The sequence below is a fragment of the Chiloscyllium plagiosum genome, chromosome 36 (assembly GCF_004010195.1).
Source record: "Chiloscyllium plagiosum isolate BGI_BamShark_2017 chromosome 36, ASM401019v2, whole genome shotgun sequence".
NCBI classification, from domain to species: domain Eukaryota; kingdom Metazoa; phylum Chordata; class Chondrichthyes; order Orectolobiformes; family Hemiscylliidae; genus Chiloscyllium; species Chiloscyllium plagiosum.
The window spans coordinates 26722116-26749042 of NC_057745.1; the positions used below are offsets into that span (position 1 = coordinate 26722116).

The 26927-nt window shown below is 43.3% G+C and overlaps 1 protein-coding gene across 2 annotated transcripts in view; it reads left to right on the forward strand.

The window, feature by feature from the left end:
* Positions 1 to 26927, forward strand: part of fkbp16 (FKBP prolyl isomerase 16) — a 161831-nt gene that overhangs the window by 108916 nt on the left and 25988 nt on the right. For both annotated transcript variants that reach the window (XM_043677564.1, XM_043677563.1), the window contains exon 4: positions 20288 to 20505. In XM_043677564.1, the coding sequence (XP_043533499.1) occupies positions 20288 to 20505 (218 nt within the window). The remainder of the gene's footprint in view (positions 1 to 20287; positions 20506 to 26927) is intronic.

Consider the following 26927-nt stretch of genomic DNA (forward strand, 5'->3'; position numbering starts at 1 on the left):
AAGATGGAGAGGTCCAGGAAGGGGAGGGAGGTGTCAGAGATGGTCCAGGTGAATTTAAGGTCAGGGTGGAATATGTTGGTGAAGTTGATGAACTGCTCAACCTCCTCACGGGAGCATGAGGTGGCGCCGATGCAGTCATCAATGTAGCGGAGGAAGAGGTGGGGAGTGGTGCCGTGTAGATGCTGAGGGAGAAAAAATGTTGGGATGGAGGTGATAGGTCAGAGGGGAGGGTGGAGTGGATAGGTGGGAAGGGAGATTGGCAGGTAGGACAGGTCATGAGGACAGTGCTGAGCTGGAAGGTTGGAACTAAGGTAAGGTGGGAGGAGAGGAAATGAGGAAACTGGTGAAGTCCACATTGATGACTGGAATGTGAGAATGGCAGAACAATGGTGGGTCTAACTGCCAGACTGGAAAGAACAGACAGCCCCATTGGGGTGGGGAAAGGGGACATGGTGACAGGGAATGTAACAAGTCAAGCTAAAAGAAAGGGAAGGAATGGGAATGGGTTCACAATCTGAAGGTGTTGAACTCAATATCAGAAACCTGTCCAGTGCCTAGTCTGAAGATGAGATGTTATTCCTCCAGTTTGAACTGTGGTTCTCTGGAACCCTGCAGCATGCCGTGACAAGTGGGCATGTGAGCAGGATGCTGTGTTAAAATGACTGGCTAAGGGAAGGGTGGGTCATGCTTGCACAATGGCCAGAGGTGTTCTTTCAAAGTGGAGCATAGCTAACTGGCCTATGGCAGATAAGTAATCATTACTGGAGTGATTCCTGTGATGCCAATTATTATTGTTTGTTAGTTGGATTCCATTAGTAGGAGATAGTAACACAACCAACATGTTTCAATATGTCAAAGGGAATGAGTTTCCAAGGCTCCAACCCCACAGTAATAATGAGCAAGCATCGTAGTAGAAATCAAGACTTTTGCCGTCCTGAACCTTTGGCCTAGCTGCTTTATTTCTGGGAGTGATTTCCACCTGCAAAATATTGCTTCAGGTAATGTTTTCTCTGGCTGTCAGTCTTATACAATCCGAACCTTATTGCTTGGTATCAATGCCACAACACAAAAACTACCACGGGGGGCTGAGATGGAGTAGGGATGGGGTTCGGGAGATATTAATTTATGTTCCCATTTGGAACAGAATGTAGAAACATGGATCAATGTCTCCAAGGAACACAATAGCATCCTGAGATGTTCACCACCACGGTGATTAACCCATTTCCACATTGGTCATTGTCGTTGTGAACCCCAATGAGAGGCAAGAGAAGTCACGCTTGGCTGGATTTGTGCAGGCGATGTCATTCTTGGTATCTCCTTGCCTTTGCAGTGATTTTTCAGGTGCCCAAGACTGTGAAGCAAATTCAACATCCGTCTGTTTGAATGAGTGTCCCTGAGGATGTGTTTGTCTTTCTGTGTCAATGTGATTGTGAGGAAGAATTATGCCTGAGCTGAAGGAAAGAAATAAAATGAAGAAAGTGTCTTTCATTTCCTCAGGATATCCCAAAATGCTCTGAAAATGGATCACTGTTGTCATTCCTGCCAGATGGCAGCCATGTTTGTGTCAAGGAAGATCCTAAAAATGGCAGTTGAACAAGCAATCAGTTAGTCTGCTTTTGGTGGTGCTGTTTGAGGGGAATTTTTCACTCAAAACACTGGAATATTTCTTCCTTCTTCTCATATAAAGTCATTGCTACCGTCGACCTGAGTGGGCCTGATCAAAATCAAAGAGGAGAAATGTAAAAAGGAAAGTTACACCAGGAGATAAGAGCGACTTTAGTGCAGAGTGTCACAACTCTGGAGTTTGTTTGAAGTTGTAAGGCCTGCTAACACAGACTTTGGTCAATAGCTGGAATATGTCACATTTTGTTTAATTTTACGCTTCTCAACATAATTAGTCTAATTTGAATTTACAGTTCAGAGCACTGAATATAAAAGCAGCAATATTATCATTTGAATTCAGTAGATATTGCTGGTACTAGCATGTTGCTGACAATATAAAAACTTCAATTCACTTTGTCACAAAATCCATCTGCAGGGAGTGAAATCTAACCAATGTCTGCTTCAACATGTTGACTACATGATACGAGTTGAAAAATTAGATTCGGCTACCAGATCAAAAAAGACCATTGCATGTTGAAGGAACACCATTTTAAAATGTTGGAATGATATTGCAATGGTGAGGATCTAAAATCTGGATTTAGGCTGTTGTCAGGAGCAACCATTTAATGCATGCCTTTACTAACGACAAAATGGCTTCTTAATATAAGTAACATAAAGTAACATAACAAAATGGCTTCTAGGAGCAAATTAACAATTTTGTTTATAATGGGATCTAACTCTGCTAAAAAACTGCATTCCTGAACTAATTGAAAGGAATTAGCAAACAATGCCCTGTTCATACTATGAATTAACTAAGTAAGAGATGACATTATTAAAGTATCCTAAATTGACCTTGGAAACTGGTTGTCCCTAGAGATAAAGACATGCAAAACAAGTCAATTTCCAGGAAATATCATTGGCTTAATTTTATGTCTATTTATCATTTAATTTCATTTTATTGGATTAATTTTGCTATTATGGCTGTTCTGTTTGTTAAGAGACCTGTAAAAGTTGCTTGTGTTTTAAACTAAAATGCACAGCTTTTCCAGAGTACACAGAGGTGCTTAACCCCTGTGTTGCTCTTTAACCTATGTCCGGCATCTATATAATATGTTAAATCTTGCTGAATCAGTGTTTATTTGACCAATCGTGGAACCGAGAGGTCCCTCCCGGGCGTCCAGATTTACAATGGCATGTGTATAATTTTAATGTTTGGGAACCTCTTTAAAGAGGGAGAGGTAAATTAACTAAAACTCTGTTGCTTGTACCCTAATTCAGACTAAATCTTGTTTCTCTATCACTTCTGAGCTCATTGACCTACATTGGCTTCCTGTTGGCTGATCTTGAACTTAAAATTATCATCAGATTTCTCCATCCCTTTGTCTCTTCATTTAACAGTAACTTCCTTCAACCCTATAACCCTCTGAGATCTCATAATTCCTCAACATTTGGACTTTAGCGCCAATCCCTGACTTCCCTCATCTCTTGGTGGCCATACCTTTGGATGCCTAGAGCTTAAACACTGTGATGTTCTTTCTAAGCCTCTCCTGTTTTCCATCTCTCTCTCTCTCACTCTCACTCTCTCCCTCTCTCTCTGCATCTCTTTCTCTTTTCTTTCTTCGTCATCCGTTGAGATTAAGGTGACCACGTTCATCATCAGAGCTATTTGAGTGGGTTCTGTGACTGCATAGTTAACTATAAAGACTGCTTGGAATCGGTGGACTGGATTGTATTTGAATACTCAATGGAAAACCTGGATGAGTATGCTACCAACATCATCGACCTCATTAGCAAATGCATGGAGGACTGCTTGCCAAAAAATTCAATCTGAGTGCTCCCCAACTAGAAACCTTGAATGAACCGAGAAATCCACTCCCTGTTGAAGACCAGGCGTGCATATTCAAGTCGGATGACCCAGAGCTAGACAGAAAACCCAGGTATGACCTCTACAAAGTCATTAAGGATGTCAAGAGGCTGTACCTGACAAGTTCCAGGGCCAAACCAACCAAACAGACTCTCACTGCCTGTGGCAAGGCCTAAACAACATAATGGGATACAAAATGAAGCCGAGTAAGAGAGCAGATAGAGACACATCCCTCCTGCTGTGCTTAATGCTTTCTATGCTCGGTTCGAGCTGAATGCCAGCAGTTGCGGCGAGCCCTGGACACACCTGTTCCCTCAGCCACCGCCACAGACGTCAGATTGGTCTTCCTGGGGGAGACAACCCAAGGAAAGTGACCAGGCCCGGACGGAGCCCTGGCTGTGTGCTTAGATCCCGTGTGGACCAGTTGGCAGAGGCATTCACCGACATCTTCAGCCTCTCCCACCTACAAGCCAAAGTGCCCACCTGCTTCAAGAAGACCACCATCATCCCCGTCCCTAAGGAAGCAAATGCAACGTGCCTTAATGACTACCACACTGTGGCTCTGACCTCCATAATCATAAAATGCTTTGAGAGGCTGGTCATGGTCCACATCAACTTTAGTCTCCCAGCCTGCCTCGATCCCCTGCAATTTGCCTACTGATGTAACAGGTCCACAGTGGACACCATTTCCCTAACCCTAACCTTAACATCTGGATAACAAGGCCACCAATGTCAGACTTCTGCTCGTCGACTACAGCTCCGTCTTCAACACCATCATTCCTTTCAGACCTAGGTCTCAACTCTTCTGTCTGCATCTGGATCCTCAGCTTTCTGACCCACAGACCACAATCAGTGAAGGCTGACAACTGCACCTCCTCCACAATAACACTCAACATTGGAGCTTCTTAAGGATGAGTTCTCATCCCCCTGCTGTACTCCCTGGACACCCATGACTGTGCTGCCAAATTCTGAAGTTTGCTGATGACATCACCGCAGTAGGATGGATATCAAACAACAATGAGTCAGGATACAGAAAGGAGACAGAGGGCTTGGTGACGTGATGCAATGAGAACAACCTCTCTCTCAATGTCGGCAAAACTACAGAACTGATCACTTACTACAGGAAGGAGAAAGCGCCCCCATCTACATCAATGGAGCAAAGATTGAGAGGGTGGAGAGCATTAAGTTCCCAGGAGTGATGGAAACCAACAACCTGTCCTGGTCTTCCCACGTAGATGCAACGGTCAAGAAGGCACAGCAACATCTCTTCTTTGTCAGGTAGCTCAGGAAATTGTCGAGGAGAAAGTGAGGTCTGCAGATGCTGGAGATCAGAGCTGAAAATGTGTTGCTGGTAAAGCACAGCAGGTCAGGCGGCATCCAAGGAACAGGAGAATCGACGTTTCGGGCATAAGCCCTTCATCAGGCTTATGCCCGAAACGTCGATTCTCCTGTTCCTTGGATGCTGCCTGACCTGCTGTGCTTCACCAGCAACACATTTTCAGCTCAGGAAATTGAATATGTCCGTACTGATGCACCATTGAGAGCATACTATCCAGGTACATAATGGCCTGGTATGGCAACTGCTCTGCCCAGGACCGTAAAAATGTTAAGAAGGTTATGTGCACAGGCCAGACCGTCGCAGAAGTCAACTTCCCAGCCATAGACTCCATTTACATGTCTCGTTGCCATGGAAAGGTTGCCAACATCATTAAAGACACTGGTAATGCTCTCCTACAACCTCTTCCATTGTGCAGGAAGATACAGAACACACGCACCAACAGGTTTGGGAAGACTCTCTTCCCTGCCAGGATTAGACCGCTAAACGGACTCTCTAACTTCAAATAATGCTAGTGTGGATCTTGCCTAGTGTATGCCCTGTGCAGTGTAATCTGTATGCCTTCCACTGTCCAAACTTTTTTCACTTTATGATCAGTATGTCCTTGCTTACTATGATCTGCCTGTACTGCTCACAAACAATACTTTTCACTGTACTTTGGTACACACGACAATAAAACAAAGCAATCAATCAATCAATCAATCAATCAATCAATCAGTGCCTGGAAGGTTCTGATGCCAGTAGGACAGGATACTCGAGTATTGAGTTTTGGATAAGTTGCTTTCTCAGGGTCTCCTCTCATCACTGCTTCCAATATGCACTGGCTTTCAAAGGAGTTTGTTTTTATTGGTTGCACAGCTGCAGAGATCCTGGGCAAGCAGCTTCTAGCACTAATTATCAAAGCTCCTAAGTGAAACCTTCAGACAGTGACCATGTAGAGCTTCCTTTGACCTTCAGAAGTGCCTACCTCAGACTGGATGGAAGGTACACTTCAGCAAGGTCAGGCATTTTGCTGACATGACCAGTCCAACTCAGTTGTGACTATCTCAGACTGGCACCTCAGTGACTGGTATTCTGTCTAACCATCTGATTGTTGGAAGCTTCCAAAGAGCTCAGATAAAAGGGGTTAAGCTTCTGGGAGTAACATGGCTACACAGTCCACATCTTCCATGTATCAGGCAGATTGGGTAGTTCTATTGCTGCATAGACTTTCAGATTGTTGGCTGACTTGCTCATCTTCCTTCCCAAACTGCTGTTTGAAGGCTGCCAAACCTTAAACTTGCTATATTAGTCCCAGGTCATGTCTTATTGTCAATACAGACAGTTTGAGAGAGTGCCCTCCTGAAATATTTAAGTTTATCCATCTCTAACAGGTTCTGGTCATGGACTGAAACTTTGGATTCAAGATAGGACTCTCCTGGAGAAGGGCTGGTACCTTATATCAGTTTTCTTCATGTTGATTATAAAGCTTTGAAAGACAAGTCCACACTGTGTTGCGTGTTCAGCTCTGAACCCACAACTAGTTCACAGTCATCAGCAAATTGGAAATTGTGTTGTATGTCCTTGGAGACCATGGTCTTTGTCTGGAATTATCACAGATTGAGTAGTCTCTGGTCAATGTGATATCTGATTCTGATGCCAGGATGGTTGTCATGGGGAGACTGAATAATATCCTTCCTATAACAGGGAGACCAGAACTGGACACAGTTCTCCAGAAGAGTCTTCGACCATGCCCTGCACAACCTCAACAGCTAAATTTCCAGAGGCCTCCTGGCCCACTGTGTCTCAAGCTTTAGTCATGTCAACAAACATGGTGTAGAATGTGTCTGCTCAACTTGTTCTTGGCATGTCTCTTAGAGCTAACTGCAACTACCATATCAGTAGTTCCTCAATCCTTTCCAAAACCACACTGAATCTCTCTGGTATTAGGTGGGTATGACACCAGGTGTAAGGTTGCAAGGGGGCCAGGAAAGTGTTTAAGTTGGGGAGGATGAGGGAAATTGAGCCCTGCAGAGGTGGAGAAAGTTGGGACACAGGCCCAAGGAGGAGGGAGGTGGATGTAGCAGTGAGGGGATGTGAGGGCCATGTTAGGAGTAGGGCATGGGGAGGATGAGGGAAGTGGGTGGTGAGCTGGGAGTGGATGAAAAGGACATCAGCTCCTGAAGATGAAGAGGTTATGAACCAGAGAAGGAACAGGGTGCTCAAGTCCCAGGTTGGATCTGGGGCTGAGGGGGGTGAAAGGGTGTTAGTTCCTTGTTGGGTTGGATCCGGAGCAGATGCTGAAGGTAGTGGGGGAGAAGGTGGGTGTCTGGTGCGGGCTGTGAATTTTGTATTCTGGCAGGGTCAGTTCACATTCTGGGGGGTGGGGGTGGTGTGCATGTCAGGGGTCTGGGGTAAGTGTAGTTGCTAGTGTCTGATGTGTGCATGGGGTCAGTTGAATAGTTACACTGGACTAAGATTGGGGTTTTAATGGTGTAACTTTTCATGATTTGGAGGTGCAGGTGTTGGACTAGGGTGTAAAAAGTTAATAATCACACAACACCAGGTTATAGTCCAACAGTTTTATTTGGAAGCACTAGCTTTTGGAGCACTGCTCCTTCATCAGGTGGTTGTGAAGTATATGATCGTAAGACACAGAATTTATAGCAAAAGTTTACAGTGTGATGTAACTGAAATTATAATTTGAAAAAGACCTGGATTGTTTGTTCAGTCTCTCATCTTTTAGAGTGACCATGTTAGTTTCAGTTCTTTAATATGTAAATCCCAGAACCTTTTTTCAAGTTACATTCTCAAGTGAATTTTAACAATTTAACATATGAAAGAACTGAAATCAACACGGTCATTCTAAAAGATGAGAGACTTAACAAACAATCCAGGTATTTTTCAATAAATCATTTGAGTTGCATCACACTGTAAACTTTTCATATAAATTCTGTGTCCTATGATCTTACTCTCCACAACCACCTGATGAAGGAGCAGCTCTCCGAAAGCTAGTGCTTCCAAATGAACCTGTTGGACTATAACCTGCTGTCGTGTGATTTTTAACTTTCCTGAGTAACTATTTATCTAATTTCATCAGATTCAAATAGAGACTTTCAGACATTCCAGATGTGAGGCAGTTGGGAATCTTCAATTTCCCAGGTAATTTTTTTCGGAGTCTGCTGCGATGGGGGTCAGTAGAGTCTGTTCAGGTAAATCCACTTCAATGAATGTTTCTTTGATTGCTGAACTATGGTTCACACCTCTCAGTTTCCAACGTATTGTTCTGAGTGAGTTTGCATTGTTTGGCCATCACACTGCAAAGGTCAGTCCATGCCTTTTTATTTTCTCTTTGATGGGTAATATACCTACATTAATGTGATAAATATGTCACGACAAGAAAGATCTTTTATCTCTCAAAGTCACTGTGCCAAAATCATTGCCCTCAATATGTATGCTTACATAATTTCTTGCTTCAGACAATGAGTGCCTGTATTTCAAATTTCTAATGGCATCAGTTGTCAATGATACCTTCTGACCTGATTTTTTGGGAGATTATAAGTATTCATTTATATCTGCCCTTTGCCAGTAAATATCATGCTGTCTGCCTCTACTCTAAAACTTGTAACAAACACTGGGCCATAGTTGTCTTATTTCTCAATAAAAGGTACCTGCTGTTTTAAAAACTCTTGATAAATAATTCTAATTATGAACTATTTTAATGTAGCCATAAATAAACCATCACATGACAATTAACTAGGTTAAAGTAGACTTGGATGTATTTATTCAAGATTAATGTGTCGCCATTATTGACATTGTCCCCACAAGTGGGTTCAGTCAAAATCAATGTGCTTTCAGGTTTGACACCTACTTGTACTCTCTGTCCAATGTTATTCTGCAAGTCAATGGATAGGAATCTCTATTGCCAGTATCTAACAGCATTGAAAGGAATCTACCTCTTCCTTTTAGATCGATTAGATTAAAAAGATTCCAGTGGATTATGTCACTGAGAAGAATGACGTAAAAATAAATGAAGCAAAAAGGCAAAATACACAAATGATGAAAAGATTAACTGTGGCAGATAAATTTTGAAATATACAGTGAGTCAGGTAGCATCCTGAAGACGAGATCAGATGAAACAGGATGCATTTTATAGAAGTTGGAGTTGGATAACTCACATCAACCTTACCCCAGCCCCACCTCAGTTGGCTGGAAGTTGACTCCACTGGAAGGAACTCACCCACAGCCATAACACCCAGCGACCAGATGAAAGTGGCTGAGGGTGGGTGGGATGGGATTCCCACCCTTCAGTGACCAGTCTGATTGTTGGCTGCTGTAGCACTCTCAGCAGTGCCAGAGCTGGAGGCTACTGCCAGGACTGTAGGGCAAGTGACAAATGTGATCAGGGCAGCCCTCAGCCATTACATCCCAAGGTTTTAGAGTGAGCGGGTATTACGAGAGTCCAGTGTGGGGGAGGGAAATGGGGAGGGAGTGAGGTGGTGAAGGTGGCATCAGGTGGTGGAGGACAAGCAGCCCAGAAGGAAGGAGGCATGACATTTTTGCCCTGGGTATGTTCCTGATGTAAACTGCTAAAGAGGTGTCGAGCCACTCTTTCCCACTCTGTCTCAGCTTACTCACTCCCACCAAGGCAGTCGGACAGAAGCAATGGTAGCATTTGATCCTGAATGGCGGGTTTGTTAACAAGCATTGTTGACATTTATACGGTCAGTTTCAGTGCCCAGTATACTATGGGCTCAGCTCATGGATGGGTGTGTAAATGGTTGACTACGTTACATACCACCACCCACCCTGCTAAAATAAGTTCAGTGAGGCACATAAAATCCAAAATGACACCTTTCTAGTGTAAGGTATAAACACACAACCAGAGAACCTCAGTGCTTTGTAGAGCAAGAGTTTCCCTCTTTTAGCTCAACCTCATCAATTTTAACTTACATCTGCATTCTTCTAGTTGAATTAGAATTCTGAAAATTTGATTCCTGTTATAGCCTGCAGTCACCTCCCCTCGCACCCTGTTCTGCGTTATCTGGGAAAGGGAAACTGTGGTGAATTAAAACTACAAATTTCTAATGTCCTCAATACTCTTGGAACCTGAGTAAAAGGTAAAGTTGCCATAACCCTAGCAGAGCATAGGACCACTCTATTATTAAAGAGGGATGACTGGTGATGGTTTAACCTGGGCGGGGGGGGGCAGTATGTGAGGGGAGAGGGTGAGAAGGATAACCTTTCATGGAAACCTCAGGACGAATTGAACCTTTGCTGCATTGCAAGCCAGCTATCCAGCCAACTGAGCTAACTGACCCTCTTGAATCTGAGTAACATTCTAGTGAATCTGTGCTGCAATTTCTTCAAATCTTTTAGAATGTGCATTGGCTGGTATGAGTATACAGTACTCCAAATGTGGTCTAGCCAGAACTGTGTGTTTTTTCCTCCTCTCTATTATTCTTGTAAGTTGTGAGGAGAGATTACATAAACTAGGCTTGTGTTCCCAGGAATGTAGAAGGTTTAGGGGTGAGTTGTTTGAGCTCGGTGGGATTTTGAAAGAGTTGAAAGTTGGGGATGTGTAGCAGTGTGTGCAGAAGTGAAATCAAAGGGATAGCATTAGCATTTGGAGACATCAAAGTGATTCCTCAGAATGCTTTGTGATGCAGAATGAAAGCACCACGAATGCTACCAGGATAACAGGCAAAGATACACTGCTTGCGGTCACATACCAGATAATATTGAGGGATATGCACATCTGATATAGGAAGGGGTTAACAGCAGCCTGCACATTGGACTCAATCATTAATACCCTGCACTATAGGAAAGCTACAATCCTAGTGAAGCCACTTGCTAGCTCTACCTGGTTCTCTCTCTAACAGAGAATGAATTGTGGTTAATTGTCTGTGAATAGAGAGCCTTGATGATGCGCTGTATGCAACAGCTGGACATCAAACTATAAGACGTTGCAAATATCTCCAGCCACGACAATATCCCATTGTTGTCTCCAGTGTCATGGGCAATGTAGCCCTCACCCTGTTGGGAGGTAGCAGTTGTGTTGGCACTGAGTGGCAGATTTCACACTGAGGCTGATCGAACCGAGATCTCACACATTGCTTCTCACTCAGATCCATGTTGTGGAATTGCTCTCCTGAGGACCCTTTGTGGATATGGCCTCCACACAAGAGCCCGACTCCCACTCCCTGTTTCAGCAACTTGACCTCTCGTTATGGCCTCTTTTCGACACACTCGATGCCCACTGGAATCTTGACAGACCACCCAAACCTGGAAGCAACTGCTTTGTGTCTTTAAATTTGCAAGTAATAGTTCCGCACTTGCTGATCCTCCCAGCTGCACAGTAATTCAAAGGGAATTGCTAATAGTGAACCATATCTGGGGACAACTGGTTTGTGCTGAAGGCTTTGAAGTCAGAAACAAAAGTCTTCAGCACCTGCTACGCTGTAGACATTCCACAATTAAAAACAACTGTACACAAATCAATCACATGCAGAGTCATGTACAGCAAAAATCAATCAGCAACTAACCTGGAAGTAATTGATGATTGTTTTAGATAGCATGTAAATGAAAGATTTATTACTGCTGCTGAACTCACATTCAACTGTTAGAGCTCTGAGCGACTATTTAGCACTGGTGTCAAATCACTGTTGAATGCCAATCATTCTAATTTTGCCATTCTATATATTTCCAGTGGATGTTCACTGATCCCTGAACCATTAATCCCTGAACCAATACAACGTTTGGCTTCAATTTCCCCATCGGTGTGTGAGCACAGCTACCACTGATGTGGAGCTCTGAAGTACCCTCAAAATGGACTCAACTTCTGACCTACATGTGACTTCAGACCCACAACAATGTGGTTGACTCTCGACTGCACAATGAAATGGCCTAGTAAGCCACTCAGTTCTATTAATAGAACATAGAACATCACAGCACAGTACAGGCCCTTCAGCCCTCGATGTTGCGCCGACGTGTGGAACCAATCGTTACAAAGTCTCATCAAAGAAACAAAACAAGATGACCACCTGGCATTGATCTATGCACCGCAAAAGACAATGACAGAAACGGCCCTGTCGACCCTGCAAAGTCCTGCGTACTAACATCTGGGGACTTGTGCCTACATTGGGAGAGCTGTTTCACAGATTAGTCAAACAACAGCCTGACACAGCCATACTCACAGAATCATACCTTACAGACAATGTCCCAGACACTACCATCACCATCCCTGGATGTGCCCTGTCCTGCCAGCAAGACAGTACTCCAGCACAACCTGCAACCTCATAGCCCGGCATAGCTCCTCACTCAATCATTACAGACAAGCCAAGGGATTAACCCTGGTTCAATGGAGAGTGCAGGAGGGTATGCCATTAGCAGCACCAGGCATTTCTGAAAATGAGGTGTCAGCCTGGTGAAGCCACCAAACAGGACTAATCGCATACCAAACAGCATTAGCTGCAAATGATACACAGAACTATGCAATCCCACAACCAACAGATCAGATCTAAGCTCTTCAGTCCTGCCACATCCAGTCATGAATGGTGGGGGAACAGTAAAACAACATACTGGAGGAGAAGTGTCCACAAATATCCCCAAGCTCAATAACAGAAGACCCCAGCACATCAATGCAAACGATAAGGCTGAAGCATTCGCTGCAATCTTCAGCCATAAGGTACAAGTGGATGATCCATCTCGGCTTCTTCCAATGGTCCCCAGCATTACTAACACCTTGTCTTTGGCCAATTCAATTTGCTCCATGTGATATCAACAAACAGCAGCAGCAGTGTGTACTATCTACAAGATCCATTGCAGAAATTCACCAAAGGTCCTTAGATAGCACTTTCCAAACCCAAGACCACTTGAGATTAGATTCTCTACAGTGTGGAAACAGGCCATTTGGCCCAACAAGTGCACACCGATCCTCTGAAGAGTAACCCACCCAGACCCATTTCCCTCTGACTAATGCATCTACCACTATGGGCAATTTAGCATGGCCAATTCACCTGACCTGCACATCTTTGGATTGTGGGAGGAAACCAGAGCACCCAGAGAAAACCCACGCAGATCCGGGAAGAATGGGTAAACTCCACACAGACAGTCACCCAAGGTTGGAATTGAACCTGGGTCCCTGGTGCTGTGAGGCAGCAGTGCTAACCACTGAGCCACCATGCCATCCCTTTTCCATCTAGAAGGTAGATACCACCCCCTGCACATTCCCCTCCAAGCCACTCACCATCCTGACGTGGAAATATATTGCCATTCCTTTGCTGTCGCTGGGTCAAAATCCTGGAATTCCCTCCCTCAGGGCATTGAGGGTCAACCTACAGTATGCGGACTGCAGCAGTCCAAGAAGGCCGCTCACCAACCCCACCTTCTCAAGGACAACCAGGGGGATGGGCAGTAAATGCTGGCCCAGCCAGTGATGCTCACATCCCACAAATGATTAAAAACAGAAAAATACTGCTGATGCTGAAAATCTGAGATAAAAACAGTGGATCGGGCAGCATGAGTGTAGAAAGAAATAGAGTTAATACTTCAGGTCAGTGATTTTTAATAAGAATTTGGGTAAGTTAAAGATGTAATTGTAAATGTAATAGGCTTTAAGCAAGTGTAAGGAGATGAGGGTGCGAAAAAGGATGAAAGGGAAGATCTGTGATAGGGCGTAGGCAGGAGAGATTAAATAGCAACGTGGTTCAAGTTACAGAAACTGGATGGAATAGTAATAGAAACAAAGGATATGTCGGGAGCTGGTGTGAACGGGAAAATAACTTCTCTCCAGAAGCAGAGAGAAAAAGGGGGAGAAAATGACCATAGAAACACAAAACAAAGCAGGGACTTGGGTTATGATCTATTTTTCTTTATCTCAATGTTGAGCCCAGATGGCTATGAAGTGCTGAGTTGAAAGATGAGGAGCTGTTCCTCAAAGTGAGGTTGATGCACAATGTTGATATTCTCTGTCCAGCGTGGCAAGTGGAAATGGTTGCTGTTGGCAAAGTAGCAGGGGTCTGCAAATTTCCTGGAAGCAAAACCCAACATTTGGCATGTCATAATGGAGTGGAATATTACTCTTTTCCAGTCAATAGATCAACAATGCTTTCGGCATTTCTCCAGCCTTTTTGGCAGCATTCCGAATATGGATTATGTTCTATACTCTCACAGCCTTGTGAAAGATAAGAAAACATAAACAACAGCAAATACCCTCAACTTGGTATTAGGCAAAGAATGCAAATTAAGATCTTTCCAGAATCAGTAGTTTATAAAGAAGTTAAGTAACTGAACCTTATACAGCCTATTAACTTACAATGAACGTTTTATGACCTGTGCCATTGTTATTAACAAACACACACACATATGCCTACCTGCATATTTTGTTGAATTAGTTCATTGTTTATACAAACTTGATGAAATTGGAGTAATATTTGCAATCAAGTCACAGATGACTAGACTAACGTTACCATTGCAACATTAGGAATCCCCGAGAAACCTTTTTCTAAGAGAGAGACAGCCAATCCATTTCATTGAAACCACACGATTTCAGATAAAGGGTCTTGGTTACCGTGAATAAGAGTTTGGAGAAATCCAATCTGAAAGGCCAAAACAAAGAACTGCGGATGTTGGAAATCCGAAACGAAAGCAGAAATTGCTGTAGACACTCAGCAGGTCTGGCAGCATCTGTGGAGAGAATGCAGAGTTTACGGTTCAGCTCCAGTAACCCTTCTGCAGAAAATTCTGAAGAGGGTGTTTGGATTCAACTCTGACTCTGCTTTCTCTCCACAGATGCTGCCAAACCTGTTGAGCTTCTCCTGCAATTCCAATCTGAACGATGCCCTTTCACTTGAACCTTACCAGTGAAGCACTTCAAGTCAAGCTCACAATGTTGCAGTGACATTGAATAAATGTCAAACCATGGTGCCTTGTAGAAGTGACTCCGTTTCTTCCTTATGGGTACAGCTATGTGGTTGACTTTTAATTGCTGTCAACAGCAATTAAGGATGGACAATAAATACTGCCTTGCCAATGATGCTCACCTTTCCTAGAAGGAAATTAGGAGAGAAGCATTTTGGTAGAGCTTCACCACGTGTACAGTACTGAGACAAGGAGAAGGCTCACCTGCTACATTCTCAACAGGAGTTGGGGATGGACAATAATGCCAGTCTTGTCATCCATTGCCTCATCAAAACAGCAACATTTTCTTTACAAAAATGTTTAATGGTGGGCTCTCAGTAAGAAGAGAATAAGAGGATAAAAAGATGTCAGTTGTGTCAGAGTTGAAAGGTCTTAAGAAATTAATACTGAGGAATGCTTTAAGCATTATGGTGATGCTATTTGACAAGGTGGGGGAAGAACAATTTCGGATCTATAAAAAGTAAGAGCCACCACCAGGTTCTCTTCATAGTTTCTGTAACACTGTAGAAACAGGAGCAGGAGTAGGCAATTCGGCCCTTTGAGCCTGCTCCCCCATTCAATATGATCATGGCTGATCATCCATCTCAGTACCCTGCTCCCACTTTCACCTCATACTCTTTAACCCTGAGAACTAAATCTGACTCCTTGAAACCATTCAATGTATGTTGTATCTATTTAACCTGTAATTAGTTGCTAACCTACAATAAACTACATCTTGCTTAAGTGGGTGGCACAGTGGCTCAGTGGTTAGCACTGCTGCCTCACAGCTCCAGGGACCCAGGTTTGATTCCAGGCTTGGGTGTCCATGTGGAGCTTGCATATTCTCCCCGTGTCTGTGTGGGTTTCTTACAGGCGCTCTGGTTTCCTCCCACAGTCCAACGATGTGCAGGTTAGGATGGATTGGCCATGCTAAATTGCTCATGGTGTGCAGGCTAGGTGGGTTAGCCAAGGGAATGGTGGGACGTGGTGGGTCTGGGTGGTTTGCTCTTTGGAAGGTTAGTGTGAACTCACACAGTCTGTTTCAGTACCATAGGGATTGTATGATTCTAAGACAACAGCTTCCTTTCATTAGAGTAACAAATACTTTTCCTCACACCCAGATCAAGAGGGCCCTATAGATCTTTACCCTCAAAGTGGATGGTGGATGCAAACCATGCCCATTGTAAACAATAATCTCCGACAATACTGTGGTCAATGGGGAGCAATGTGGATTCAATCTAGCTGTCTCCCGGTGGTCAGTGCTGAGGTCAACATGGGATTTAGGTGCTCTCTGGAGCTGATGTATTGGTTACTCCAAGGCAGGAGAAAGTGAAGACTGCAGATGCTGGAGATCAAAGTCAAAATGTGTGGTGCTGGAAAAGCGCAGTGGATCAGGCAGCATCCGAGGAGTAGGAGAAGCGACGTTTCGGGCATAAGTCCTTCATCAGGAATGTTCGTCTGTGTGGCATTTGCACATCCTCCCCGTGTCTGCATGGGTTTCTTTCAGCTGCTCTGGTTTTCGCCCACAATACAAAGATGTCCAGGTTAGGGTGGATTGGCCATGCTAAATTACCTATGGTGTGCAGGCTAGGTGGGTTAGCCATGGGAAATGTGGGTCACATGCCACAGTTTTCGACTTTGTCACTCCAAGGCAGTTACTAATTGCATCAGGTGCCAGTGCTCTGTAGGAGCTGACCCAAGTCAGGTTGCAGTCAAGAACATATATCAGAGGTTGTGTGAGTACAGTTAGAGCATCTGGTGGGTCAGGGATAGTTTTTAGAAATGCTTTAAGTTACAGACTGGGAAAACTAGAACTGAAGAAAAAGTGCTTTCAGCTCAAATTGAGCCTCCCCTCCCCCTCCCCCAGAGTGGATGGATACCATGAGGCACATCTACAGCAAAACCGATTTAAACTGTAGTTACAGACTTGTGGACATTGTAAAGAAACAGTTAAAGGGACAAAGGGGCATATTTGAAAGCTAAGCAGATGGTGGAAGAAGAAAGTTAGAAGACTTTATCAAAGCCATAGAAAAGGCAAGAGATCCATTATTAAAATTATGCTAGAGACAGGAAACACTCTTCAAAACCACAGGCAGCGGGAATCATTCAGAGAAAGCTGTGAAGGAAACATAAGCTATTATTAAAGCTACAGGCAGTAAGATTCACTCAGTAAAGCCGCTGAGAAAATGGCTATCGTTTATTTAGGTGGAAAATAATGGGAGATGTGAGAAAAGGTTGCAACTCTCCAGTTTACTTGTGTAATTGAAGGCTATGTTTCAGCTATACAGAGTGCTGGCGAGACCACACACGGAGTATACAGTATTAGTCCTTTTTTTAACCAAAGATGTAAATCAGTTCAGCTTAGAAGCAGTTCAATGAAGGTCTACTGGACTAATACCCAGGCGAAAGTGAGGCCTGCAGATGCTGGAGACTAGTGTCGGGAGTGTGGCGCTGGAAAAGCACAGGAGGTCAGGCAGCATCCGAGGAGCAGGAGAATCGATGTTTCGGGCAAAAACCTATCCAAAATGTGGAATTTCCTGCTCCTCAGATGCGGCCTGACCTGCTGTGCTTTTCCAGCACCACACTCTCGACTAGTGCTCAGAATGGGTGGGTTGGCTTCTGTGGAAAGATTGGGCTTGTATCTGTGTGAGTTTAGAAGAGTAAGAATTAATTTGATTGATCCTGACAGATCTTGATATGGTGCATGTAGGAAGACATTTCCTCGTGTGGGAAAATCTAGAACTGGGAATGCTGTTTAAAAATAAGTTAGCACTCATTTATGACAGATTTGGGGAGAATTCTTTTTCATAGAGCCTCATGGGTCTTTGCAATTTTCTTCCTCATTCAAGCAAACTCCTTGAATATTTTTATAACAGAGATAAATAGATTCTTGATAAGTAAGCAGGTGACAGGTTAATAGGAGCAGGTGGGAATGTGACATTATCAGATAAGCTATGATCTTGCTAAGTGGTGGAGTGAGTTTGAGGAGCCCAAATGTCTACCTCTGCTCCTCATTCATATGTTAATAGATATGTTCAGAGATGGGCCAAATAAAACAGAGTTGGACATCTTGGAGAAAACAGCACTTAAGATACAAAATAATTTGCAATATGGATACAAAGTTAGAGGTTGAACAAACTGAAAATGCTGTAGCTTACCAAGGTTGTGAAAGTAATTTTAGATACTTCTAAAGAATTGTTTAAAGCCTTTGACAATTACTTTAATCAAAAACAAAATATCATTAAAAGAGAAAGAGTTGACAGAAGTGTTCAGCATCCAGGGAAATCTATAGATAATCTTAAGAATGATCTTATAGGTTAGTGGAGAAATTAGACTGAGGTGATTTAAAGTCAGAAATCATGAGGGACAGATTTTTTTTGTTGAAATGATATGATGTGTTTTAGTCATATTTATTATAGTCCAAAGCAGATTTGGATTTCAAGAAAGCCATTCAATAGTAAATGAAGCTAAGCACAGACTCTTGACTGTCAGATGTTGTCACTGTGTACAAAGTGACTCCAAACTATCTCCACATTTTCCATAAACATCACTTGCAAATATTTTTTACTACTGGTATTTATTCTGCAACAATTTCAATAAAGGACAATTCCAAGTGCATGCAATGCTAAAATACATTTAATTTATCATTCCTTATCTGACAAGTGTTTTTCAAAAGAGATGTAAAATATTAACATCTGCACTATTATACATAAATGACAAAAGTCATTTAATATTTCCATTGTACAGAACTGACAATGTTGGTAAAACAGCAGGGCCTGTTTCGGGGAATTAGATGTCATTCCTAACCCCCGTTTATGAGTAAGAGATTATCTTTATTATATTTGTTAGCAGATTTTAGTGCCCGTATTCAGTCCTAAAAGTACCACAGACAGCTGGTCCATTAAATATGTTAGTACCTGAGAGACTTCTTCAGAAAATGCCATTGAGATAGTCAAGCATCTAGTTCCCTTTCACTCCCTGAGACCATCATACTGCGGGGGGTAAAAGCCCTTATTTCCAACTGACTGTAAGCGCAACTATAAAATAACCTTGGGCAGTCTCAGTCATATATCAAAGAGAGCATGTCTGAAAGACAAAGGTGCTGCGAATTGGTAAAAATTGGTATAGACTTAGAAACCTCCATCAGAGGGGCAGTCAGGATGGTGTACAGGGAACAGAAAAGATGTCAGAGCTGTACAGTAGGAGTGATAAATATCCTTCGGCAAACTGCTGGAATGATCAAAAAGTGCTTTCCATGAATTTTACTACAGTTGGCTTTAAGTTACATTGTGCACTTGAACAAATAAAGAGCTCAATTTTTTCAATAACAGGCCTTGGATTGTCAAAATAAAATTCACTGGGAAAACAAAACATTCAAATTAAAGGAACTGAATTGAAATTCAATTTGGCCGACATTAGGGTCTGATCTGGACCCCACAAAGCAACTGGGAGGTCTGAAGCTGGTTGGAAATCAGGTTGTGTGTTTGTGACTGGTAATTGGTGAAGCCCAGCATCTGTCATGTCTTCACTGACAGCTCAACAATTTTAAGGAAACGAGTATCAGGCTTCTTGCTTCAGCAGCAGTGGTTTAGGGTATACCCTGGTGGCAAAGACTGGGAGGCAAGCTCATGACCTGGGCTGTAGAGTCTAGAGAATGTTTCTGCTTCTCCTGACGTCAGAGCACTGATAAATAAACTCACCGACCAGCGAAGAATCCTGAGAAAAGTCAGTATAATGCCTGAAGTATCATGCCTTTCCAATTTCAAGGGGCATATGCAGCCACCAAGTCAAATCATTTACCTATGAATGGAGCCTAAAGCCTTTGTTAGGTTGAAGTAGGGCCGCTGTTAAAATGACCAAGCCTGTATAGGATTGGGCACTTTGTGGCAAACTTTGGACATTGCTGTGAAATTGTTGCTTTTTATCTTACACTTGCAGAAGGGATACAATGAAGCCTGATTTCTACCTGAATATTTGAAAATGTAAAGCTAAAGATGTGCAATGTCCCTAGGACTAGATTCACGTTTTGTCACTAGAATCACTACACTACAGTGTGGAAATAGGCCCTTCGGCCTGACAAATCTACACCATCCCTCCGAAGAGCAACCCACCCAGACCAATTCCCCTAAATTCATCCCTGACTAATGCACCTAACACTACAGGCAATTTAGCATGGCCAATTCACATGACCTGTGGGAGGAAACCAGAGCACCTGGAAGAAACCCACACAGGCGCAGGGAGAATGTATAAACTCCACACAGACAGTTGCCCAAGGTGGGAATTGAACCCGGGTCCCTGGTGCTGTGAGGCAGCAGTGCTAACCACTGAGCCACCGTGCCACCTAATACTCTTTGCTTCCAGAGAAGATTTCACAGGCTATTGAGTTCCTGGGATTCACTGTAACCTCTGGCTTTTCTTGCCTCAGGTTCATACCAAAATGTCACTGGCCTGTACTCCCTGCTATCCCACTCAACTGCTTACATTTAATATTTCCATTGTACAGAACTGACAATGTTGGTAAAACAGCTGGTGTTAAACATTCGCTTTACCGCAGGTATAGTTGATGATGAATGACCAATGATGTTTTCTTTCCTCTTCCATGTCAGAGAGCCTGATGTCCCTGCAGATGCAACAGTAATATACGAGGTCCAGCTTCTCAATGTCAGAAATGCTCCTGACCTGAAAACGCTGACGGTTTCGGACTGCATTCGGATCTGTAAACAGAAACGGGAGCGTGGAAATTACCACTTCCAGAGGGAAGACTACCACAGTGCTGTGAAATCATACAACTTGGCTTTGGATGTCCTGAATATTTCCTCAGACTGTAAGACACAACTCAATAATTATAAAACCCCTTTCGCCAGTCCTCTGACTGGTATTGTAGGAATATCTGGCTTAGTGAATTGAGTGGATTAATTATCATTGAAAGAAGAGCAGATGGTATTCTCCCCAGTAATGTGGCCAATATCCACCTCTCAATGAAACACATAATGTGGTCATCATAATACTGTTGATTGTGGGGACTTGCTTTGCACAAGTTATTCACCATATTCCTACAGGTGACCACAGTTCAAAGATTACGTTGTTGGCTGTAATAGCACATGGGAGTATTCAGATGTGATGAACTGCACTATATATCAAAATGTTTGCCTTTTGTTTGTTTAATCTGTTTTTTGCTGATTTTTTTTTTGTCCATCCAAGTTTGTAAGGTGTCATAAGAGCTTAAGATATGGGAGCTGTGGGAGGCTATTCACCCCTCTGTGCTTGCTCTGCTGTCCAGTGAGAACATGACTAAGGTTCTATATGTGACATTTGAGAAATGCATCAAAGAAGATATAACAGAAGGGGTAAAGATAATTGCTAAAGTAATCATGAGGGGCATGGATACGGTAAATAGCCAAGTTCTTTTCCCAGAAGTGTGGGAGGATATAGATTTAAGGTGAGAGGGCAAAGATTTAAAAGGGATCTAAGGGGCAATGTTTTCACACAGAGGGTGGTGTGTGTATGGAATGAGCTGCCAGAGGAAATGGTGGAGGCTGGTACAATTACAACATTTAAAAGGTATCTATGCTGGGTATATGAATGGGAAGGGTTTAGAGGGATATGGGCCAAATGCTGGCAAATGGGACTAGATTAATTTCGGATATCTGGTTGGCATGGATGAGGTGGACCAAAGGGTCTGTTTCCGTGCTGTACGTCTCAATGGCTGATCTTTTGCTTTAACACTATTATCATAATAGATTTAATATGTAGAATGCAAGTCATCTCTGCTATGAACATACTTAGTGACTGAGCTTCTGCAGTCCACTGGGTGCACAATTCCAAAAGCTCACTATCCTACAGGTGAAGAGATTCCTCCTCATTTCAGACTTAATTGAGTTGTCCTTTATTTGAGACTGTTTCGTTTGTCTCTAGACAACACCCATCCCACCAGGAGAAACATCCCTCCAGGATCTCTCGGGTCGAGTCCTGTAAAAATGACTTATTTTTGAATACAATCACCTTAGCCAGTGACAATCTTGTCCCTGCGCCAGAACGCTGTGCGTTAATTTCCCACTTCTGAGGTGTGAGTATAATAGCTAAGATGCTTCTCTGGTGCAGGTGGAGGTACAGTCTTTTGGACGACACAAGAAACCAAGGCTATCTATTGGCCCTCAGGTGGAGGTAAATGATCACAGAGCACTATTTCAGGGAATAGCTTGGGTGTTCTGCCCGGTTTCTTATTTATCCTTCCACCAGCATAATTGAAAAACAGACAATCCAGTCGCCAACTCATTAGAAGGCCACTATCCTCACAATGTTGTTGATTGACCCCCTCAGACTCACTAACCTGAGGGGAGTTGAGAGGCAAAGATATTCAGCCAGGCTCATGGGACTCTGGAGGCATAGGTACCCCAGGACACAAGAGTAACCCTCTTCTGCCTCATTCCCATGACAACCCTGGGCCTACATGTCGTGGAGATGCAAGTCTCTTGTCATCTGGAAACACAAAGGAGGCTGAAATAATAGAAAATGCTGGGAAATCACAATGGGTCTGGCAGCATCTGTGGAAACACAGTTAATGTTTCAAATTAACAAGTTTCTCTCAGAACAGAAAAGTTCTGAAGAAAGGCCTGTGACCTGAAACATTAACTCTCTCCACAGATCCTGCCAGATCCAGACAAATAATTCCAGAGTTTTCTGTTTTTATTTGAGATCTGCAGCATTTGTTTTGATAAAGGAACTTGACAGTGAAAAGTTTCTGGTCTGTTTATAACCTTGGAATAAACAATCACAATGCTTTCAGCAAGAACTAGTGACCAGCATGGATCCTCATATAATCTTTTGTTTATAAATCACAAAATGATGACAGATAATCCCTCATCGTTCATTCAAACATAGTGACACTGTCAAAGTGAAGTTTGACAAAAACACTAAACAATGGAGCAAAAATGCAAAGAAATGCAAACAAGTGTGAAATAATGTGTTTTAGTTGGAAGAACACTGAAAGACAATATAAAAGGGAGGGTACAATTCCAAATGGGGGTGTATTACAGAGGAATTTGGGCGTATTTGTGCTCAGTCAAGATTAGAGTGGGGCTGGAAAAGCACAGCAGGTCAGGCAGCATCCGAGGAGCAGGAAAATTGATGTTTCGGGCAAAAGCTCTTCATCAGGAAACTAATGAAGGGCTTTTGCCTGAAACATCGATTTTCCTGCTCCTCGGATGCTGTCTGACCTGCTGTACTTTTCCAGCACTACTCTAATCTTGACTCTAATCTCCAGGATCTGCAGTATCCACTTCTGCTGTATTTGTGCACAGGTCAATGAAGGTAGCAGGACAGGTAGAGATAGCAGTTAATAAAGCATGCACTGTCCTCCACTTTATTAATTAGGGAATAAAGCAGGGAGTTGATGTTGAATTTCATTGGTGTTTGTGGACAGTTGTGGGCGCCACATGTAGGAACAATGTGAATGCATTGGAGAGAGAGAGTGAAGAAGCAATTTACTAGTTATAAGGAAAGATTGTTCTCCCTAGAGAGAGGAAAGCTAAGAGGTGATCAGATAGAGGTTTCGATATCATGAGTTAGCTGGACAGTGTAGTGAGAGAGAAGCTGTTTCGATTTGTAATGGATACAAGAATGAAAAGTCATAGATTTAAAATGTAGATTAGATTCCCTTCAGCCCAACCAATCCTATGAAGAGTAACCCACCAAGATCCATTTCCCTCTGACTAATGCACCTAACACTATGGGCAATTTAGCATAGCCAATTCACCTGGCCTGCACAGACACAGGGAGAATGCACAAACTCTGCACAGACAGTCGCCCAAGGCTGGAATTGAACCTGGGACCATGGCGCTGTGAGACAGCAGTGCTAACCACTGACCCACCATGCTGCCCCTTGTAGTGCATACAAAGCAAGGATGATGTGGGAAAAAAAATTGCGCAGAGCAAGTAGTTAGAGTATGGAGTGAACTGCCTGAAAATGTGATGGAAGCAGGTTCCACTGAGGCATTCAAGAGGTAATTGGATTTGTTTTTTGGATAGCAGGAATTTGGGGAAAAGACAGGAAATTGACACTAGGTCATAGAACTGAGCCAAATGACCTTCCTGTGTGTTGTAATAATTCTGTGAAAGTGTAACTGAGTGCAGTTCAGTTACTGGAATAGTAGGCAATATCATTGGAATAAGAATTAAGACATGCCTGGAACTGTTCGATCTTTGATAAGAGTGAGTTGCTTCACTTTCTATGACAGCTTCAGCACAAAAGACAACCTGTCTTGTGTTTCAGCAAAATCACTAATGCATCGTGAATGAAAATTGAATGTCGTAATCATAGCTTTCTCATATTGAAATCACACTGACTCAGAATATGAAAACAAGGTTTTAGTTCAGACTTGTGAGCACTCAGTTAATTTTAACACTTTGGCTGAAAGCTGGCCAGACTAGGTTGGTATTGAATGCACTTGCTGTTAAAAAGCTGGAGTTGCAGACATTGAGGTAAAGTTTCCAGGGGATTTGTCTTGCCTTCAACAGAAATACCACAGGAGCAATGTAAGTAGGGTTAGGAGAAGGCCATTAAGCCCTTCAACCGACTTTGTCATTCAACTAGCTCCTTGCTCTTGCTCCTCATTTAATCACATTGAATACTTATCCCTTGATAACTTTTATCTGACAAAAAAATCTGTTAATTTTTGCCATTGACAGCAGCACTTCTCCCAGAAAATGCAGAATCTTGAGGAAGAGCATTTCAGATTTGTAGTACTTTTGGTTTGAAAAGAATCCTCCTGAATTTGCTACAGAGTGGTCTGTCTTTCATTGGTGAGCCAGCCAATATTTCACCCTCAGATAACATCAGAGAAAAGGCAGCAGTGTGAGCTTTACCGTCTTGTGAGTGAACATCAACAGTCTCTACACAATATAACAATATACAGAGGACAGTAAAACAGAACATTCAACTTGGAGCCCCTGGACTCAGGCTATAGTTCCCTGTCATTTGACATCACTATGATATAGCTTGTTTCATATGTAATCCAGTTGCCATATTTAGCATAAACATACAATTCTGTTGAAAGAGGGCTCTTTGCAGTGGTAATGCCCCTAGCTCTCGGCATGGGCTCAAATCCCACCTGCATCAGAAGTGTGTAATAATACCTGAAATTATTGATTCGCAAATATCTATAATTCCCTTCACAAAAAATGAAACAGGTGATCTGGTCATTATCACATCATTGTTTGTTGAGCAGGTAGACAGGGTGGTGAAGGAGATGTTCAGTGTGCTTTCCTTTATCAGTCAGTGCATTGAGTATTGGATTTGGGATGTCATGTTGCGGCTATACAGGACATTGGCGAGGCCACTTTTGGAATACTGCATGTAATTCTGGTCTCCCTACTCTCGGAGAGATGTTGTTAAACTTGAAAGTGTTCAGAAAATATTTACAAGGATGTTGTCAGGGTTGAAGGGTTTGAGCTATAGGAAGGGACTGAATAGGCTGGTGCTGTTTTCCCTGGAGCGTCGGAGGCTGGGGGGTGACCTTATAGAGGTTTATAAAATCATGAGGGGCATGGATAGGGTAAATGGACAAGGTCTCTTGCCCAGGGTAGGGGAGTCCAAAACTAAAGGGTATACGTTTAGGGTGAAAGGGGTAAGGTTTATAAGGGACCTAAAGGGCAACTTTTCATGGTGCGTGTATGGAATGAGCTGCCAGAGGATGTGGTGCAGGCTGGTACAATTGCAACATTTAAAAGGCATCTGGATGGGTATATGATTAGGAAGGGTTTAGAGGGTTGTGGGCCAAATGCTGGAAAATGGGACTAGATTAATTTAGGATATCTGGTCGGCATGGATGTGTTGGACCGAAGACTCTATATTGCTGCACTGGTTCCCTCATTACAACAGCGACGACACCTCAAAAGGATTTCATTGATAGTAAAATGCCTTCTAAGGACTGGTAATATTAAAGAGATGCTAAATAAATGCAAGTCCTCCTACCAATATACTTCTATGTCAATGAGACAAAATAGTTGCTTTACATATGTTTTTAAATATATATTTTCTAATCAGCCTAATCAACAGCTCTCTGCCTCTCAGTTCTGCCAGTGAGCTTCTGCATGCAGCAGAATGTCTCAAGAGTGTTGTGCACTTTTAGAGAGAAGCTAACCACAAAGGTGGCTGAAATGGATTATCCTGGGAACTAAGGTCAGAGTGTACTGACGGATATGGCACTAGGAATCTTGGCCTTATAGACGAACATGAAGGGAGATGCTATGGTCGCTTAGTCAGGGTTAAGAGACTGTCAGGGTCCACCCTGAGAAGGCAGGTGACCAGGGAGGTCAGTTCCTGGAGACAGGTACCGACGACCTGGCAGCAGAGGTATAAGAGGGGGAATGACCTCCTGCCAATGGTCAATGTGAGAGAATGCACCTTTCACACAATGATTGCTACCCATTTTAACACTGACTGTTCATACTGCTCAATCTAATACATCCCCACCACTCACCCAGGAACACTGCCCAGCACTCAGGACTTACACCAAATCAGCAGGTATTTCACTTCAACCCGACACAATGGCATTCTGTACCTCACACCTGCAGGACAAGGTTCCACACAAAGAAAAGGGAGCGGAGCAGAGCAGAACCAGAGAAGGGGCACAGAGCCCTCCATTTCCTGAGCCCTGCAGTGGGGAACGTTGTCTACGATCACAGGTCTGGTAGCCTCATGGTCCATAACTATCCATACTTTGACTATAGATCTCCAGCTCCCCCTTCCAACTCTCTCACCTCACACTAACAATCCCATCTGAGTTCCTTCTATCAGACACTTACGACCTGCAGCCTGTTCTGCTCCAGGAGCCCCAGGGAGGGGAGACAGAGTGACACAGAGACAGCAACAACACTGCAGTGATGCTAAGTTCCCACACTTGATGTGACACTTACTCAGATTAGGAAATGACACTTACCCTTGAGGTGAATATAAAGCTGGGATCAGCAGAGGCAGGTGTGTCCTGTAAGCAGGCCTAATCAGAAGGAAGCTGTGTTAGCCAGGTCAGCAGCACAGGGTAAAGGGTCAGACTCAGCAGGACTAGTGATGGAAACCACAGGCTCCCATCTGCTTCTGGACTAGACCCAGGACCCAGGACCCAGGACCCAGCCTAAGATCAGGGGTAGGAGTCCCAACCCCACACAGAACACTGTGACCCCCACCCCCATATTGAGCACAGTGACCCCACCCCCCCATACAGAACAGTGACCCCACCCCCATACTGA